Here is a 19,899-nt window from a genome sequence, read left to right as displayed (position 1 = left end):
AAGAGTTTGATGCGATTCAATCGATGGTTTAATGAACATTTTCTGAAAACCAAAACTGGCTACACTTTCACAATATTAATTTACTGATTCTTCAAGTGTTTTTATTATTATTATTTTCCACTTTTTATATCCTCCGACGTTTTACTGAATATACACTATCAAACGCCGACTCTTCTTCAAAGAATCGACTCAAAAGAATCAGAGAATCAGGCATCATTCGAAAGAATCTCCTGATCGTCGTTCTTTTGAACCGATTATCTCGTATTAAAAAAGCGTATCGCTCACTGAAACGCATCTCTTTGTTTGCTAAAGTAAAGCAGGCATTAATTTCCATTATAATATCACACGATCAGTCTTCAGATCGATAGTTTTCCTCTCAGAAGGACAGCCCTCAGAGCGCCCGCGCGTGACCCGGATGTGCTAGCGCTAGTCTTTGTGTTTGTGTTTAGCTTCTGCTGTTCTCTGTCAAACATCAGCGGCGATGAGGGCTAAGAGAGTTTATAAAGACACATCTGTATCATAATCATCTGTCAGGTATGTCTGAGGTGAATAACTGAGGAAAAGCGCGCGAAATGAGGGTGATTGTGCTCTTGCTAACGGTAGCTCAGGCTCTCTGCTCCACTGTATTCATAATAATCACTAATAATATCCACAACTCTGTGAATAAACCGTGTGTATTCAGCATAATTCATGTTTCGTGTGTTTTATTCCCTCAGTTCTGTCAGATGATGGACGGAACCTCCTCTCTCTGACCGCCTGAACCGGGTAACAGCGAGAAATGCCTGATTATCTTACACTAAATATATATTTTACTAAATAAATGCGCTATTAAACTAAAACCGTGTGTCTAACAAAGTTGTGTTCCGAATTTGATGTCGGAAAAAGTGAGGTTTTGTTAATTGATGACGTTTCCCCGTGTATTGATGACGTCATTATATGTTTATGTTTCTCTCTCTCTTGTCAGATATCATAACGCAGAATCCATGCTTTCTGATGAACTTGACTCCAAACCCGAGGTATTACCGTCTGGCAGATCATAATAATGTTTATATGTGTTATGCTACAATAATTTCATATATTATTAAGCGTCAGTTTTTTAAAAAGTAAAAAAAAGAAGCATTAACTGCGTCCGAGATCGAATACTTCTCTACTATAGTAAGCGAAAACATTCCTACTCCCGGCGAGATTCCGAAGTGCGCGCACGATGAACACTTTACTATCCCATGAGGCCGCGGGAGACGGTTTATGAATGGAGGTGATTGGACGCAACTGACGTCAATAGGTCACATGATCATCACAAAATGGCGTATGTAGTCATACAATAAAGAACGTTCTTTTTTAACGGCCGCGAAGTTCGTTCAAATTCAAATGTAGTGCCTACTCACATAGTGCGCGATTTCGGACGCAGCCATTTGTTTTAGCCAGTTTGTTAGCTTGTTAACATGATTAGCATGTTTCTTAACGTGTGTTTCGCATGCTCAAAGTCTAGTGTGACCACGGCTTAACATGTTGCTTGCATGATTAGCGTGTTGTTAACATGATGTAATATGTTTGCTAGCATTATTTAACACATTGTTAACATGTTTTAGCATGTTAACATTAACATATTAACATTTTTGTTAACATGATTTAACACAATGCTAACATGAGTTAGTATTTTGTTAGCGTCAGCGTTATTTGCGTTAGTTTCTCTTGCCATTAATTAATATGGTAACATGTTTTATCATGGTACTAGCATTAAGTATCATGGTACTAGCATGAATTAGAAAGTAGATAACATGACTTAACATGATGTTAGTGTTGTTAGCACTATGCTAACATAAGTTAGCATGTTGCTAGCATGTTTTGTTATTAGCATTGGATTAACATGTTCACTTTTTTGCTAGCATGAATTAACATTTTGCTAGCATGTTTTACAATTTACTTAACGTGATTAACATGTTGTTATCAATGAATTAGCTTGTTGTTAACATGATTAGCACATTAACGTGAATTAGCATGTTGTTAGCGTGATTTATTGTGTTACTAGCATGAATTAGAATATTGTTACCAACATGTAAAATCATGTTATCATCGTTAATAATGTTAACACATTGCTATGATTGATTTAATTTTTACTAGCAGGATTTAGTGTTTTGTTTGCACTAATTAAAACATTTTGCTAGCATGAATTAGCATTTTGCTAGCATTATTTAACACTTTGCTAGCATGTTTTACAATTTTCCTAACGTGATTAGCATGTTGTTAACAGATCTTATGTTATCTGCTTTAGTTAACATGTTTCCAAGCATAATTTTCTCTTAGCATGAATTAAAATGTTGTTAACATGACATGATGTTAGCGTGAATAACACAATGTTAACATAAGTTAGCATACTAGCATTGTTTTATGTTATTAGCATGAATTAACATGTTGTTAACATGACTTAACATGATGTTAGCGTGAGTATCACTATTCTAACATAAGTTAGCATGCCAGCATGTTTTATGTTATTAGCATGAATAAACATGTTGTTAACAGGATTATTAACATATTGTTAGCATGAAGCTAACATTTTATGTTATTAGCATGTTTTGCTAACATGTTTTATTGTGTTGCCAGCATGAATTAGAATATTGTCACCAACATGTAAAATCATGTTATCAACGTTAGTAATGCTAACGTGTTAATAATGTTAACACATTGCTATCTTGATTTAACTTTTTACCAGCAGGATTTATTGTTTTGTTAGCATTAATAAAAAAAAAATGCTAGCATGAATTTGCATTTTGCTAGCATTTTTTAGCACTTTGCTATCATATTTTAAAATTTTCCTAATGTGATTACCATATTGTTATCAACGAATTAGCTCGTTGTTAACATGATTAGCACGTTAACGTGAATTAGCATGTTGTTAGCATTTTTATTTGCATTAGTTAACATGTTTGCAAGCATTGTTTTCTCTTAGCATGAATTAACATGTTGTTAACATGACTTAACATGATGTTAGCGAGATTAGCACTATGCTAACATAAGTTAGCATGCCAACATGTTTTAAGTTATTAGCATTAATTAACATGTTGTTAACAGGATTATTAGCATATTACTAGCATGAAGCTAACATTTTATGTTATTAGCATTTTTTGCTAACATGTTTTATTGTGTTACCAACATGAATTAGAATATTGTCACCAACATGTAAAATCATGTTATCAACGTTAATAATGTTAACATGTTAATAATGCTAACACATTGCTATCTTGATTTAACTTTTTACTAGCAGGATTTAGTGTTTTGGAGATTTTTGTTAGCATGAATTAGCATTTTGCTAGCATGTTTTAAAATTTTCCTAACTAATCACTAGCATGTTGTTAGCAATGAATTAGCTCGTTGTTAACATGATTAGTGCCTTGTCAATGTGATTAGCAATGAATTAGCGCGTTGTTAACGTGAATTAACATGTTGTTAGCATTAATTAACATGTTGTTAGCCATGAATTAGCTCGATGTTAACATGATTAGCATGTTGTTAGCGTGAATTAGCATGTTTTTAGCAATAATTAGCATGGTAGCACATGAATTAGCTCAATGTTAACATGATTAGCATGTTGTTAGCGTGAATTAGCATGTTGTTAGCATTAATTAGCATGTTAGCAATGAATTAGCTCGATGTTAACATGATTAGCATGTTGTTATCGTGAATTAGCATGTTGTTAGCATTAATTAGCATGTTAGCAATGAATTAGCTCGATGTTAACATGATTAGCATGTTGTTAGCGTGAATTAGCATGTTGTTAGCATTAATTAGCATGTTGCTAGCATGTTTGAGCGTGTTGTCGTAGGATAGGGTTAGGGTTATTCTGCAAAAGTTTTGACCCCCTCAGTGAAAGTCTATGGGACTCTTTGTAGTTTTGATTGTCCGTTTAATGAGAACCATAACCCGAGTCAGAACAGACTGAAGCAGTTCAGGTGTGTGTGTGTGTGTGTGTGTGTGTGTGTGTGTGTGTGTGTGTGTGTGTGTGTGTGTGTGTGTGTGTGTGTGTGTGTGTGTGTGTGTGTGTGTCTGTGAGTGTGAGTGTGTGTCTCTGATGGGTGTGTGTGTCTCTGCTTCTGTGCAGCTGTTGGTTGAGTTTGTGCAGAACGCGTCCATCCCACTGGGCCAGAGTCTGGAGGAGTCGGAGATCAAGCCCTCCTGTGGCCCGCTGGACCTGCCAGGTCAACAGATGTTCAGCTTTCATATCTTCAGCAGGTTTAGATCAGGCATAACATTATGACCAGTGAATAACACTGATGATCTCCTGTTAGTGGGTGGGATATATTAGGCAGCAAGTGAACATTTTGTCCTCAGAGTTGATGTGTTAGAAGCAGGAAAAATCGACAAGCGTAAAGGTGCGCTCACACCGGACGCGATTCGCGCGAGTGATTTACATGTTAAGTCAATGCAGAGACGCGAAATGGCATTCTGCGGCGAGATTCACGCGGTTGAGGAATCGCGCAAATCGCTCAAGTTGAAAAATCTGAACTTTGGCGGATATTTCGTGCCGCGTTAACCAATCAGGAGCTTGCTCTAGTAGTGACAACAATGAGGAGAAAATCTGTATATCAATATCTGGTTCAGACAATATGATTATCACTGTGATAACATTAAATGACACGAAACACAACCCAGTCTCTTTTTGTTAAATGCAAGTTTATGTTTGATCAATAATACAAAAGTATAAGTAAAAGGTATAATAAGCTACACATGAAATAAAGCAAACAATTCACTCAAACATTCAAAGTCAGAGCTAGTCGGCTACAACGCTAACGTAAAGTTAAATAGCCTAAAAATAAACAAGTAATGAAACTTCACTTTGCCTTCAGTCTAAACGATTTGCCAGGGAACAAATTATAGATCCATGAGAGCAAAGATCGGCCGTTACAAGACGAATTATAGCTCGAGTCATCAGAGCCAGCGGCAGAAGAACTGGCTGAGGAAAGGCTGATCTCACCGGGTTAATGAGCGCCGCTGATCCACTGGAGCTCACACACACACACACACACACCAGATCACATGTTCAAATAGGCTCTCTTTATATAAATAAACTACTGATTTGAGCTTTAAACTACTACATTATCGACTGAAAACTACGCTTTGTCACACATTAACAGTAGATTTTAACAAAAAAAGGCGTGTAAACACAGCCCATGTCAGACATTTCTCAACGAGACGAGCCGCTGGCAGAAGCTCCGCCCATGAGGAGAATCACGTCTGATGTGAAGTGAATGTCACGCGCGATTGAAGCGAGTAAACTCAAAATTTTCAAGCGTCCAACTTACGGCGAATCGCGTCCGGTGTGAACGCCACATAAGGATTTGAGCGAGTTTGACAAGGGCCAGATTGTGACGGCGATCTGGTGGAGTCCATTCCTCGACTAACACAATATTAACCCTCTGGGGCTCTTCGGCCGTTTCTGACCCAAATTTTTTTAAATACAATTTTCTAAAAATCGTAGCTTCATCGGAATGGTCCGAAACTTGGTGACTTTATTGGTACTTGGTATATGAACACCCACAACAATTGGGGACAGGATTTGAAAAGTCTAAGTGGTCGTAAAAACAATAGTCACACTCAGGACCTTCGGGTCAAAAATGACCCCCATAGGAAATGAATGGGAAATTGGCAAAAATATGAAAATAGAGTTTTTTTGTGCGTACAATCTACTAATCAGCCAGGATGCAGAAAAAAGGACTCAACAGTGAAGATCTCTAAAACATCAAGAGTGCAAAACAGACAAAAAAACTCCCACACACACACACACACAATTAGCTTTTGGAATGGCATGCGTTCATTTGTGTGTGCGTGTGTTGTTGTGGGTATAAGTGTGTGTGTGTGTGTGTGTGTGTGTGTGTGTGTGTGTGTGTGTGTGTGTTTTTTTGTGTATAAGTGTGAGAGTTTTGTCTGTTTTGCACTCTTGATGTTTTAGAGATCTTCACTGTTTAGTCCTTTTTTTCTGCATCCTGGCTAAAACTAATTTCCTGTTCATTTCCTATGAGGGTCATTTTTGACCCGAAGGTCCTGAGTGTGATTATACCACTTAGACTTTTCAAATCCTGTCCCCAATTTTTTGGGGTGTTCATATACCAAGTACCAATAAAGTCACCAAGTTTCGGAGCATTCCGATGAAGCTACGATTTTTAACATTTTTTATAAAACGCAAGATCCACTATAGTGGTAAAAATGTGCTATTGCGTGATAATAATGCTCAATGTGTCCACCGGATGGCACTGATCTCATTAAAAAAATGCTTTCATGAGGCCTAGGCTTGACTCTAAAATGAAATACAGCTTTAATAAAATAATATATATATATTTTTTTATTATATTCATTGGGAAAAAATGGGTCATAATTATTGCATAAATATGAATTATAAATCATAAAATTATCTCAAAACACACAAAAAGAAAAGAAAAAATTGATTTTACTCAAATCTTTTTTTATCTTAATCCCGCCCTCTGGGTAATTTTTGACCTGAAGGTCCTGAGTGTGGCCCATAAATGAAGAACCCCAGAGGGTTAGGATGTTATGCCTGATCAATGTACAGTAGATACAGTACCGGTCAAAAGTTTGGAAACGTGTTTTTAAAAGGCTGTCTTTAGTCATATGATGTGTGTGTGTGTGTGTGTGTGTGTGTGTGTTTCAGAGAGCGCTCTTAGCCATGCCGTGTCCCCGGCGCTGTCAGAGTTCGGCCCCGAGCGAAGTCCGCTGGTGGTTCTGCATCAGCCCTCGCCCTCAGCACAAACTCCCACAATCCTCCAGGACCTGCAGAACCACGACAGCACGTCCTACGTCCTGCTCAGCCTGGCCAAAGGTCCATCACATCACACACATGACCAGTGTTGGGGAAAGTTACTCTGAAAAGTAATGCATTACAATATTGGGTTACTCCCTTGAAAAGTAACTAATTGAGTTACATAGTTACTTTTTAAGAAAAGTAATGCAATACAATATTGCGTTACTCCCTTAAAAAGTAACTTATTGAGTTACATAGTTACTTTTTAAGAAAAGTAATGCATTACAATGTTGCGTTACTCCCTTAAAAAGTAACTAATTGAGTTACATAGTTACTTCTTAAGAAAAGTAATGCATTACAATATTGCGTTACTCCCTTAAAAAGTAACAAATTGAGTTACATAGTTACTTTTTGAGAAAAGTAATGGATTACAATATTGCGTTACTCCCTTAAAAAGTAACTAATTGAGTAACATAGTTATTCTTTAAGAAAAGTAATGCGTTACAATATTGTGTTACTCCCTTAAAAAGTAACTAATTGAGTTACATAGTTACTTTTTAAGAAAAGTAATGCATTACAATATTGCGTTACTCCCTTCAAAAGTAACTAATTGAGTTACATAGTTACTTTTTAAGAAATGTAATGCATTACAATATTGCGTTACTCCCTTAAAAAGTAACTAATTGAGTTACATAGTTACTTTTTAAGAAAAGTAATGCATTACAATATTGCGTTACTCCCTTCAAAAGTAACTAATTGAGTTACATAGTTACTTTTTAAGAAATGTAATGCATTACAATATTGCGTTACTCCCTTAAAAAGTAACTAATTGAGTTACTTAGTTACTTTTTAAGAAATGTAATGCATTACAATATTGCGTTACTCCCTTAAAAAGTAACTAAATGAGTTACATAGTTACTTTTTAAGAAAAGTAATGCATTACAATATTGCGCTACTCCCTTAAAAAGTAACTAAGTGAGTTACATAGTTACTTTTTAAGAAAAGTAATGCATTATAATATTGCGTTACTCCCTTAAAAAGTAACTAATTGAGTTACTTAGTTACTTTTTAAGAAAAGTAATGCATTACAATATTGCGTTACACCCTTAAAAAGTAACTAATTGAGTTACTTAGTTACTTTTTAAGAAAAGTAATGCATTACAATATTGCGTTACTCCCTTAAAAAGTAACTAATTGAGTTACTTAGTTACTTTTTAAGAAAAGTAATGCATTACAATATTGCGTTACACGCTTAAAAAGTAACTAATTGAGTTACATAGTTACTTTTTAAGAAAAGTAATGCATTACAATATTGCGTTACTCCCTTAAAAAGTAACTAATTGAGTTACTTTTTAAGAAAAGTAATGCATTACAATATTGCGTTACTCCCTTAAAAAGTAACTAATTGAGTTACTTGGTTACTTTTTAAGGAAAGTAATGCGTTACGTTACTTTTGCTTTACGTTTTCTCTCCTGGGCTGGGCTTGTTTTTGTTTATAACAAAAAAGTTATATTTTTGTAAAGACCTCTTCATACCAAAATGTAAATAATAAGCCCCAGGCTGAGGTAAAAATGCAGATTCCCACATGAACAGTAGAGGGCGCAGCTCTGGATAATGGGAGAATAGATGCAGGAGAAAAAAGTTTTACCAATAAAAATAAACAAAACTAGTAATTTTCTTCATCAAAGGTCAAGTCAACTTTATTTATATAGCGCTTTTAACAATGCAGATTGTTTCAAAGCAGCTTTACAGTGTTAAGGCCTTTGCACACTGAGTCCGAAATTTTCGCATGCGCTTTTTCGTATTTGTGATCTGAAAAATTAGAGAAAAAAAAGATCTGAGACCTTGCACACTGAGTCCGATGCGTATTAATGAATGCGTTACAAAAAAAAACGCAAAACATCTTCCACCTCCTTATGAAGGAGCTGCGGATTATCCAGACCGATTCAAAGTTGACTGTCAGTGGCTCAGTTTGATGCTTTGCTAGCGATACTGGAGCCACATATTAAAAAGAAGACCAGCAATCTCCAATCCTGAACAGAGACTGGCAGTGTCTAGGATCCGCGCGCACACACACACACACACACACACACACACACACACACACACACACACACACACACACACACACACACACACACACACACACACACACACACACACACACACGGTTTACAGGGAGTTGGTGTGCTATAATTATAGCTGTGATGTAGTATTTTTGATACAATAATATTTGTATGTATAATTGTAGGTATCTGAGGAGCACTGGCGATTCATTCACCAGCATTGCCAGCAGTTTTAGGCTGGGCATCAGCTGTAGATGGAAAAAACGGATGCGAAAAACGCAGAAAATCGAACCTGTTCCATTTTTTTTTGACGGACGAAAGTTTCGGAGGCAGTGTGCAAGCGTAGTTGACATAACGTGAGGTCGAATTTATTTTTTGACGTGCGAAAATTTTGCATGCGAATTTCGGACTCAGTGTGCAAAGGCCTTTAAACAGCAAAATAATGCAGCATAATTTTATTCAGCCGTATAGCCATTCTGGAGAAAAAATGTCATCAGTTCAATTCAATTATCATAGTGACAGTGTGGGCTTTAGATCAGTAATTAGAGCAGTAATTTAGTTTATATGGTTAATTTAGTTCAATCATTAGATTTATTTCGATATTTAGTTGAAAAATGTAGTGTCCCCAACTGAGCACGCCAAGCCAGAGGCAACAGTGGCAAGGAAACCAAAACCCCAAAAGGTCAGCAGCAAGACATTAGTAATTTAAATATAAAGGTAGATTATGCATAAAAATAGTTGTTTTATTTAACATGTAATTATTGGAGGTTTGCATAGTTCTCTGATTTTGCATTTGACTGATTTTATTCATTTTGAGGAGAACAGAATCTTTATTGTGCAAGTGAGATAAATAAATGCTCACATTTAGTCTAGAACTACAATAACCATCATGTTCACACACACACACACGCACGCACGCACGCACGCACGCGCACCAAGCACGCACACACACACACCTCTGCACTAACTCAACATGAGGACAGGAGAGCTGTCAGTCAAACTAATGTGAGAAAGTAACTCAGATATTTTGTTGTAAATTTAATGCGTTACTTTACTAGTTACTTGGAAAAAGTAATATTATTACGTAACTCAAGTTACTTGTAGTGCATTCCCCCAACACTGCACATGACCCACTGTGTGTGTGTGTGTGTGTGTGTGTGTGTGTGTGTGCGGCTCTGACTGACACACACACTCTGTGCTTGTAGGATTGGCGGCGTCGGCCGAGCCGCTGGTGTTCGTCCAGGATGACGTGGACGAGGCGCAGGAGGAGATCTCAGCCGGAGACGGGCCGGATGCCGGAGCGCCGTGGTACCTGAGGGTCCAAGAGCTGGCCCACGACAGCCTTATCGCCGCCACACGGGCACAGCTGGCGAAGGAAGCGCGCGCGGGCGCTAACAGTACGTCACACACACACCCCTCATGCCGCTACGCATAATGCCTGTCGCTCTCTGTTAGTGATCGACCGATATATCGATTTACCGCTATTTTCCCCGATATTTATGCATTTTACCATAATCGGATATCGGTTTTGTAATATTGGATTTACCAATATTTTCCCCGATATTTAAGCATTTTACCATAATCGGATATCGGTTTTGTCATATCGATTTACCGATATTTTTCCCGATATTTAAGCATTTTACCATAATCCGATATCGGTTTTGTCATATCGATTTACCGATATTTTCCCTGATATTTAAGCATTTTACCATAATCGTATATCGGTTTTGTCATATCGATTTACCGATATTTTCCCTGATATTTAAGCATTTTACCATAATCGTATATCGGTTTTGTCATATCGATTTACCGATATTTTTCCCGATATTTAAGCATTTTACCATAATCGGATATCGGTTTTGTTATATCAGATTTACCGATATTTTCCCCGATATTTAAGCATTTTACCATAATCAGATATCGGTTTTGTCATATCGATTTACCGATATTTTCCCTGATATTTAAGCATTTTACCATAATCGGATATTGGTTTTGTCATATCGGATTTACCAATATTTTCCCCGATATTTAAGCATTTTACCATAATCGGATATCGGTTTTGTCATATCGGATTTACCGATATTTTCCCCGATATTTAAGCATTTTACCATAATCGGATATCGGTTTTGTAATATCGATTTACCGATATTTCCCCCGATATTTAAGCATTTTGCCATAGTCGGATATCGGTTTTGGAATATCGATTTACCGATATTTTCCCTGATATTTAAGCATTTTGCCATAATCGGATATCGGTTTTGTAATATCGGATTTTTCACGATAAACGCCGCCATCTTGTGGGCGTTTTGAGAATTGCGCGCAGGATTGCTATTGGCGAGACACCGGCGTGCACAGGTAAAGTACACTCGCCTGCTCTGCTGTAATTAGTAAACTTTATTTAACATAAGTCATTAATACACAAATTAGATGTTACATAAATGCCTGAAGTCTAGCTGGTTTATTCAGGATTTGACGGATTATTTTACATGCCTCCGCGAGCTCGTCTCTCTTAGAGTGAATAATCAAGTCCTGTCCAAATACAGACGCAACTGTGCATGAATTAAATAACACAGCCATGAATGAGCACATGCTGGAAGTAAAAGCGCTGAGTTTAATTCTCTCTCTGTTGTCTGTGCTCGTCTCCTGAAGTCGTCTGTGTTTTGATGCTCAGGAAATGCTCCACCGCATATTTAACTTTAACAAGATTCACTCGTTTAAAACACTGGAATTAATTATATAAACATTAATTCGCTAATAAACATCGAAGTAAAGAACTCTATGGATATTATTTATTATTTCCGCGAATGATCGCAGTTTGAGTAGTTCTGTGTAAATTTAGATAAACATCAGTTTGTCAGCAGATATTTCATAACCTAGAACGACTAAAACATTAATAATTCTGATATAACTTCACACACCGTTTGAGAAATGCAATACAATACAATGTTTTGTTTGTTATATTCCACTATTCAAGAGAATATTATTCAGTTATTTAACATTATTCTTCACTCTTTAACCTATTAAACAGTTTATAAATCTACTAAAACTGTAGTTTAAAATTAAGTATTACATTTCGGAGCCATTTATGAAAACAAGCGAAAGGCTTATGGGGCAGATGCTGAGAGACTCTAGCTCTGCTCAACTGGAGGATTACAATACATTAAACAGCAATGCTAGGGTTTTGTTTTTTAATTGGTTAGAATTACTTTTATTTGCTTTATTTATTTTACCTTTTTTTCAACCTAATCGAAGATTTTATTTTTTTAAACAAAAACAGTTTAGCAACAGTGCACTTTTGTTATGTTTTGCTCTTTCAGACCCTCTATTTATTGGTGTATAAATAAGATGTGTTTTGTTTTCTATGTAAGGAGGGAGTGATTGTTATAAATCAAAAGGTTTGTTCAGTTCAGTGGTGGTGTAATCCTGTCAAAAACAGAAGAATAACAGTGAATCAATATCGGTTCTGTATATCGGTTATCGGTAAAAAAAAACAAAAAAAAAAAAAAATCAATATCGGTTCTGTATATCGGTTATCGGTATAGGTTCTAAAAAGAAATCAATATCGGTTGATCACTACTCTCTGTCGTTGTCAAGGTGACCACATTCACAGCTGTCAATCAGAGGGGCCGAAGAAGGAGCCGCTGCCTCGAGGCGGGCGGCCGCCGGCGGAGAAGATCCACCGCTGCCCGTATGAGAGCTGCCACCGCACCTTCACCTACCCCGCCCACCTGAAGTACCACCTGAAGACACACCGGTAACCCACGGCCGGCACAGGCCCAATCACAGAGAGAACATGACGCCTGGTTTAGGAGAATTAGGACAATAAACGTGTGTGTGTGTGTGTGTTTCAGGAACGACCGCACGTTCCGCTGTGGCGCCGAGGGTTGTGGGAAGAGTTTCTATGTTCTCCAGAGGCTGCAGGTTCACATGAGGATCCACAACGGAGAGAAGCCCTTCATCTGCAGCGAGAAGAGCTGCGGCAAGAGATTCACCACCGCCGGCAACCTGAAGAACCACAGACGCACACACACCGGTACACGATCATACAGAACCACACACACACACACACACACACCGGTACACGATCATACAGAACCACACACACACACACACACACACCGGTACACGATCATACAGAACCACACACACACACACACACCGGTACACGATCATACAGAACCACACACACACACACACACACACCGGTACACGATCATACAGAACCACACACACACACACACACCGGTACACGATCATACAGAACCACACACACACACACACACACACCGGTACACGATCATACAGAACCACACACACACACACACACCGGTACACGATCATACAGAACCACACACACACACACACCGGTACACGATCATACAGAACCACACACACACACACACACCGGTACACGATCATACAGAACCACACACACACACACCGGTACACGATCATACAGAACCACACACACACACACACACACCGGTACACGATCATACAGAACCACACACACACACACACACCGGTACACGATCATACAGAACCACACACACACACACACACACACACACACCGGTACACGATCATACAGAACCACACACACACACACCGGTACACGATCATACAGAACCACACACACACACCGGTACACGATCATACAGAACCACAGACACACACACACACACACACACCGGTACACGATCATACAGAACCACACACACACACACACACACACACCGGTAAACGATCATACAGAACCACACACACACACACACACACCGGTACACGATCATACAGAACCACACACACACACACACACACCGGTACACGATCATACAGAACCACACACACACACACACACCGGTACACGATCATACAGAACCACACACACACACACACACCGGTACACGATCATACAGAACCACACACACACACACACACCGGTACACGATCATACAGAACCACAGACACACACCGGTACACAATCATACAGAACCACAGACACACACACACACACCGGTACACGATCATACAGAAGCACACACACACACACACACACACACCGGTACACGATCATACAGAACCACACACACACACACACACCGGTACACGATCATACAGAACCACACACACACACACACACACACACACACACCGGTACACGATCATACAGAACCACACACACACACACCGGTACACGATCATACAGAACCACACACACACACCGGTACATGATCATACAGAACCACACACACACACACACACACCGGTACACGATCATACAGAACCACACACACACACACACACCGGTAAACGATCATACAGAACCACACACACACACACACACACACCGGTACACGATCATACAGAACCACACACACACACACACACACACCGGTACACGATCATACAGAACCACACACACACACACACACACCGGTACACGATCATACAGAACCACACACACACACACACACCGGTACATGATCATACAGAACCACACACACACACACACACCGGTACACGATCATACAGAACCACAGACACACACCGGTACACAATCATACAGAACCACAGACACACACACACACCGGTACACGATCATACAGAACCACAGACACACACACACACCGGTACACGATCATACAGAACCACACACACACACACACACCGGTACACGATCATACAGAACCACACACACACACACACACACACACCGGTACACGATCATACAGAACCACACACACACACACACACACACACACACCGGTACACGATCATACAGAACCACACACACACACACACCGGTACACGATCATACAGAACCACACACACACACACACACACACCGGTACATGATCATACAGAACCACACACACACACACACACACACCGGTACACGATCATACAGAACCACACACACACACACACACACACACCGGTACACGATCATACAGAACCACACACACACACACACACACACCGGTACACGATCATACAGAACCACACATACACACCGGTACACGATCATACAGAACCACACACACACACACACACACACACACCGGTACACGATCATACAGAACCACACACACACACACACCGGTACACGATCATACAGAACCACACACACACACACCGGTACACGATCATACAGAACCACACACACACACACACCGGTACACGATCATACAGAACCACACACACACACACCGGTACACGATCATACAGAACCACACACACACACACCGGTACACGATCATACAGAACCACACACACACACACACACACCGGTACACGATCATACAGAACCACACACACACACACACACACACACCGGTACGCGATCATACAGAACCACACACACACACACACACCGGTACACGATCATACAGAACCACACACACACACACACCGGTACACGATCATACAGAACCACACACACACACACACACACCGGTACACGATCATACAGAACCACAGACGCACACACACCGGTACACGATCATACAGAACCACAGACGCACACACACCGGTACACGATCATACAGAACCACAGACACACACACACCGGTACACGATCATACAGAACCACAGACACACACACACACCGGTACACGATCATACAGAACCACACAAACACTGGTACACGATCATACAGAACCACACACACACACACACACCGGTACACGATCATACAGAACCACAGACGCACACACACCGGTACACGATCATACAGAACCACACACACACACACACACCGGTACACGATCATACAGAACCACACACACACACACCGGTACACGATCATACAGAACCACAGACGCACACACACCGGTACACGATCATACAGAACCACAGACACACACACACCGGTACACGATCATACAGAACCATAGACACACACACACTGGTACACGATCATACAGAACCACAGACGCACACACACCGGTACACGATCATACAGAACCACAGACACACACACACACACCGGTACACGATCATACAGAACCACAGACACACACACACCGGTACACGATCATACAGAACCACAGACACACACACACACACCGGTACACGATCATACAGAACCACAGACGCACACACACCGGTACACGATCATACAGAACCACAGACACACACACACACCGGTACACGATCATACAGAACCACAGACGCACACACACCGGTACACGATCATACAGAACCACAGACACACACACACCGGTACACGATCATACAGAACCATAGACACACACACACTGGTACACGATCATACAGAACCACAGACGCACACACACCGGTACACGATCATACAGAACCACAGACACACACACACACACCGGTACACGATCATACAGAACCATAGACACACACACACTGGTACACGATCATACAGAACCACAGACGCACACACACCGGTACACGATCATACAGAACCACAGACACACACACACACACCGGTACACGATCATACAGAACCACAGACACACACACACCGGTACACGATCATACAGAACCACAGACACACACACACACACCGGTACACGATCATACAGAACCACAGACGCACACACACCGGTACACGATCATACAGAACCACAGACACACACACACACCGGTACACGATCATACAGAACCACAGACGCACACACACCGGTACACGATCATACAGAACCACAGACACACACACACCGGTACACGATCATACAGAACCACAGACACACACACACCGGTACACGATCATACAGAACCACAGACACACACACACCGGTACACGATCATACAGAACCACACACACACACACACACCGGTACACGATCATACAGAACCACAGACACACACACACCGGTACACGATCATACAGAACCACAGACACACACACACCGGTACACGATCATACAGAACCACACACACACACCGGTACACGATCATACAGAACCACACAAACACTGGTACACGATCATACAGAACCACACACACACACCGGTACACGATCATACAGAACCACAGACACACACACACACACCGGTACATGATCATACAGAACCACACAAACACTGGTACACGATCATACAGAACCACACACACACACACACACTGGTACACGATCATACAGAACCACAGACGCACACACACCGGTACACGATCATACAGAACCACACACACACACACACCGGTACACGATCATACAGAACCACACACACACACACCGGTACACGATCATACAGAACCACACACACACACACTGGTACACGATCATACAGAACCACAGACGCACACACACCGGTACACGATCATACAGAACCACAGGCGCACACACACCGGTACACGATCATACAGAACCACACACACACACACTGGTACACGATCATACAGAACCACAGGCGCATACACACCGGTACACGATCATACAGAACCACATACACACACACACCGGTACACGATCATACAGAACCACACACACACACACTGGTACACGATCATACAGAACCACAGGCGCACACACACCGGTACACGATCATACAGAACCACAGACGCACACACACCGGTACACGATCATACAGAACCACACACACACACTGGTACACGATCATACAGAACCACAGACGCACACACACACCGGTACACGATCATACAGAACCACACAAACACTGGTACACGATCATACAGAACCACACACACACACACACACACTGGTACACGATCATACAGAACCACAGACACACACACACACCGGTACACAATCATACAGAACCACACACACACACTGGTACATGATCATACAGACACACACACACACCGGTACACGATCATACAGAACCACACAAACACTGGTACACGATCATACAGAACCACACACACACACACTGGTACACGATCATACAGAACCACAGGCGCACACACACCGGTACACGATCATACAGAACCACAGACACACAGACACCGGTACACGATCATACAGAACCACACACACACACACTGGTACACGATCATACAGAACCACAGGCGCACACACACCGGTACACGATCATACAGAACCACAGACGCACACACACCGGTACACGATCATACAGAACCACAGACGCACACACACCGGTACACGATCATACAGAACCACACACACACACACTGGTACACGATCATACAGAACCACAGGCGCACAAACACTGGTACACGATCATACAGAACCACACACACACACCGGTACACGATCATACAGAACCACAGACACACACACACCGGTACACGATCATACAGAACCACACACACACACACTGGTACACGATCATACAGAACCACAGACACACACACACACCGGTACACGATCATACAGAACCACACACACACACACACCGGTACACGATCATACAGAACCACACACACACACACACACACACCGGTACACGATCATACAGAACCACAGACACACACACACCGGTACACGATCATACAGAACCACACACACACACCGGTACACGATCATACAGAACCACACACACACACACACACACACACACACCGGTACACAATCATACAGAACCACACACACACACACACACCGGTACACGATCATACAGAACCACACACACATCAAACGTTTGAGTGCCAGTGTCTGATGAGTAGTGATGTTTAAACTGCTGCTGTTTTCAGGTGAGAAGCCCTTCCTGTGTGAGGTGGACAGTTGTGGTCGATCTTTCGCGGAATATTCCAGTCTGCGCAAACACATGCTCGTACACTCTGGTACGGTCACATGACTTAACCATGATCTGAGTATTACACGTGTGTAATTGTAGAGATGATGGCGACTGAACAGCCAATATCACTGATTCATAATGTGTGTTAGTTCCAGTCTGGACTGTTTTCATATCAGATGCTCTGCTGTTTGTGGCCTGACTCTGGATTGGACATCATGAAGTAATGCACATAATATCATGTGATCAAACAGGCGAGAAGCCGCACGTGTGCTCTGTCTGCGGGAAGACGTTCTCTCAGAGCGGCAGCCGGAACGTCCACATGAAGAAGAGACACAGCAGGGAAACGGGTAACGTCTGTTACACACACACTCACACTCACACACACACACACACACACACACACACACACACTGTGTGCTGTATCTGTGCTGCAGCCGTTCTGACGAGGGGGCGTGTCCGTGTGTGATTGACAGGTGAAGCGCTCACTCACAGCAGCCTTCTGGAGGCTGACGGAGGCAGCAGTGATTCTATGGTGAACATGAATCTGCACCACGCCATGTTACGAACACAAGGTACACACTCACACACACCCACACACACTCACACACACCCACACACACACTCACTCTCACACACACACTCGCACTCACACACACATACACACACAAACTCACTCTCACACACTCACTCTCACACAAACACTCACTCTCTCACACACACACTCACTCTCTCTCACACACACAAACACACACGGATCAGCTTCTGTGATAACGGCACTGACAGCATCTCTTCCTGCTTCAGGTGCGGCGGATCCGGACGGGGTTCTGACTCCGCCTCATGACCTGGTCACCATGACGACAGCGCACGGCTACAGTGATGATGTGGTGGCGCTGTTGTAGTCTTTGCTTTTGTAAATAAACTATTTTAGGAAACACGTCATTGTTGATTTTCATAAATGTAAATATGCACTACTTTAACAACAACACTAGGTGATGTAGCTGTGTTGGGAAAACTAATAAAGAGCAGCAGGATTTTAGGATTTTCCGACTATGGAACTCAGACTAGGAATTTCCGACTAAAAGTAAATGGAATGATTTATATAGTGCTTTCAACAGACCCATGGCCATCCAAAACTAGGAATTTCCGACTAGGATTTTCCAACTAGGAATTTCTGACTAGGATTTTCCGACTATGGAACTCAGACTAGGAACTTCCGACTAAATGTAAATGGACTGATTTATATAGCGCTTTCAACAGACCCATGGCCATCCAAAACTAGGAATTTCCGACTAGGATTTTCCAACTAGGAATTTCTGACTAGGATTTTCCGACTATGGAACTCAGACTAGGAATTTCCGACTAAATGTAAATGGACTGATTTATA

The 19,899-nt window shown here is 41.4% G+C and overlaps 1 protein-coding gene across 2 annotated transcripts; it reads left to right on the top strand.

The window, feature by feature from the left end:
• The first annotated feature begins 200 nt into the window (after positions 1-200).
• znf410 (zinc finger protein 410) lies at positions 201-19,550 on the top strand. Of its 2 annotated transcripts, none has more exons than XM_079831846.1 (12): positions 201-534; positions 717-765; positions 965-1,016; positions 4,097-4,193; positions 6,662-6,829; positions 10,023-10,214; positions 12,412-12,571; positions 12,669-12,850; positions 18,472-18,561; positions 18,767-18,862; positions 18,989-19,087; positions 19,317-19,550. In XM_079831846.1, the coding sequence occupies exons 3-12, from the start codon at positions 984-986 to the stop codon at positions 19,412-19,414; spliced, it is 1,215 nt and encodes a 404-aa protein (XP_079687972.1). In that variant the 5' UTR covers positions 201-534; positions 717-765; positions 965-983; the 3' UTR covers positions 19,415-19,550. The 2 variants fall into 2 exon arrangements, with proteins under 2 accessions (XP_079687972.1, XP_079687973.1); XM_079831847.1 differs by having other exon boundaries at positions 394-545; positions 19,317-19,452.
• Positions 19,551-19,899: the final 349 nt, after the last annotated feature.

This window comes from Gobio gobio (assembly GCF_949357685.1).
Source record: "Gobio gobio genome assembly, chromosome: 12".
In the NCBI taxonomy this organism is placed as follows: Eukaryota; Metazoa; Chordata; class Actinopteri; order Cypriniformes; family Gobionidae; genus Gobio; species Gobio gobio.
Note: the sequence above shows the minus strand (reverse complement) of the source record. Positions and strands in the feature narration are given on the sequence as shown.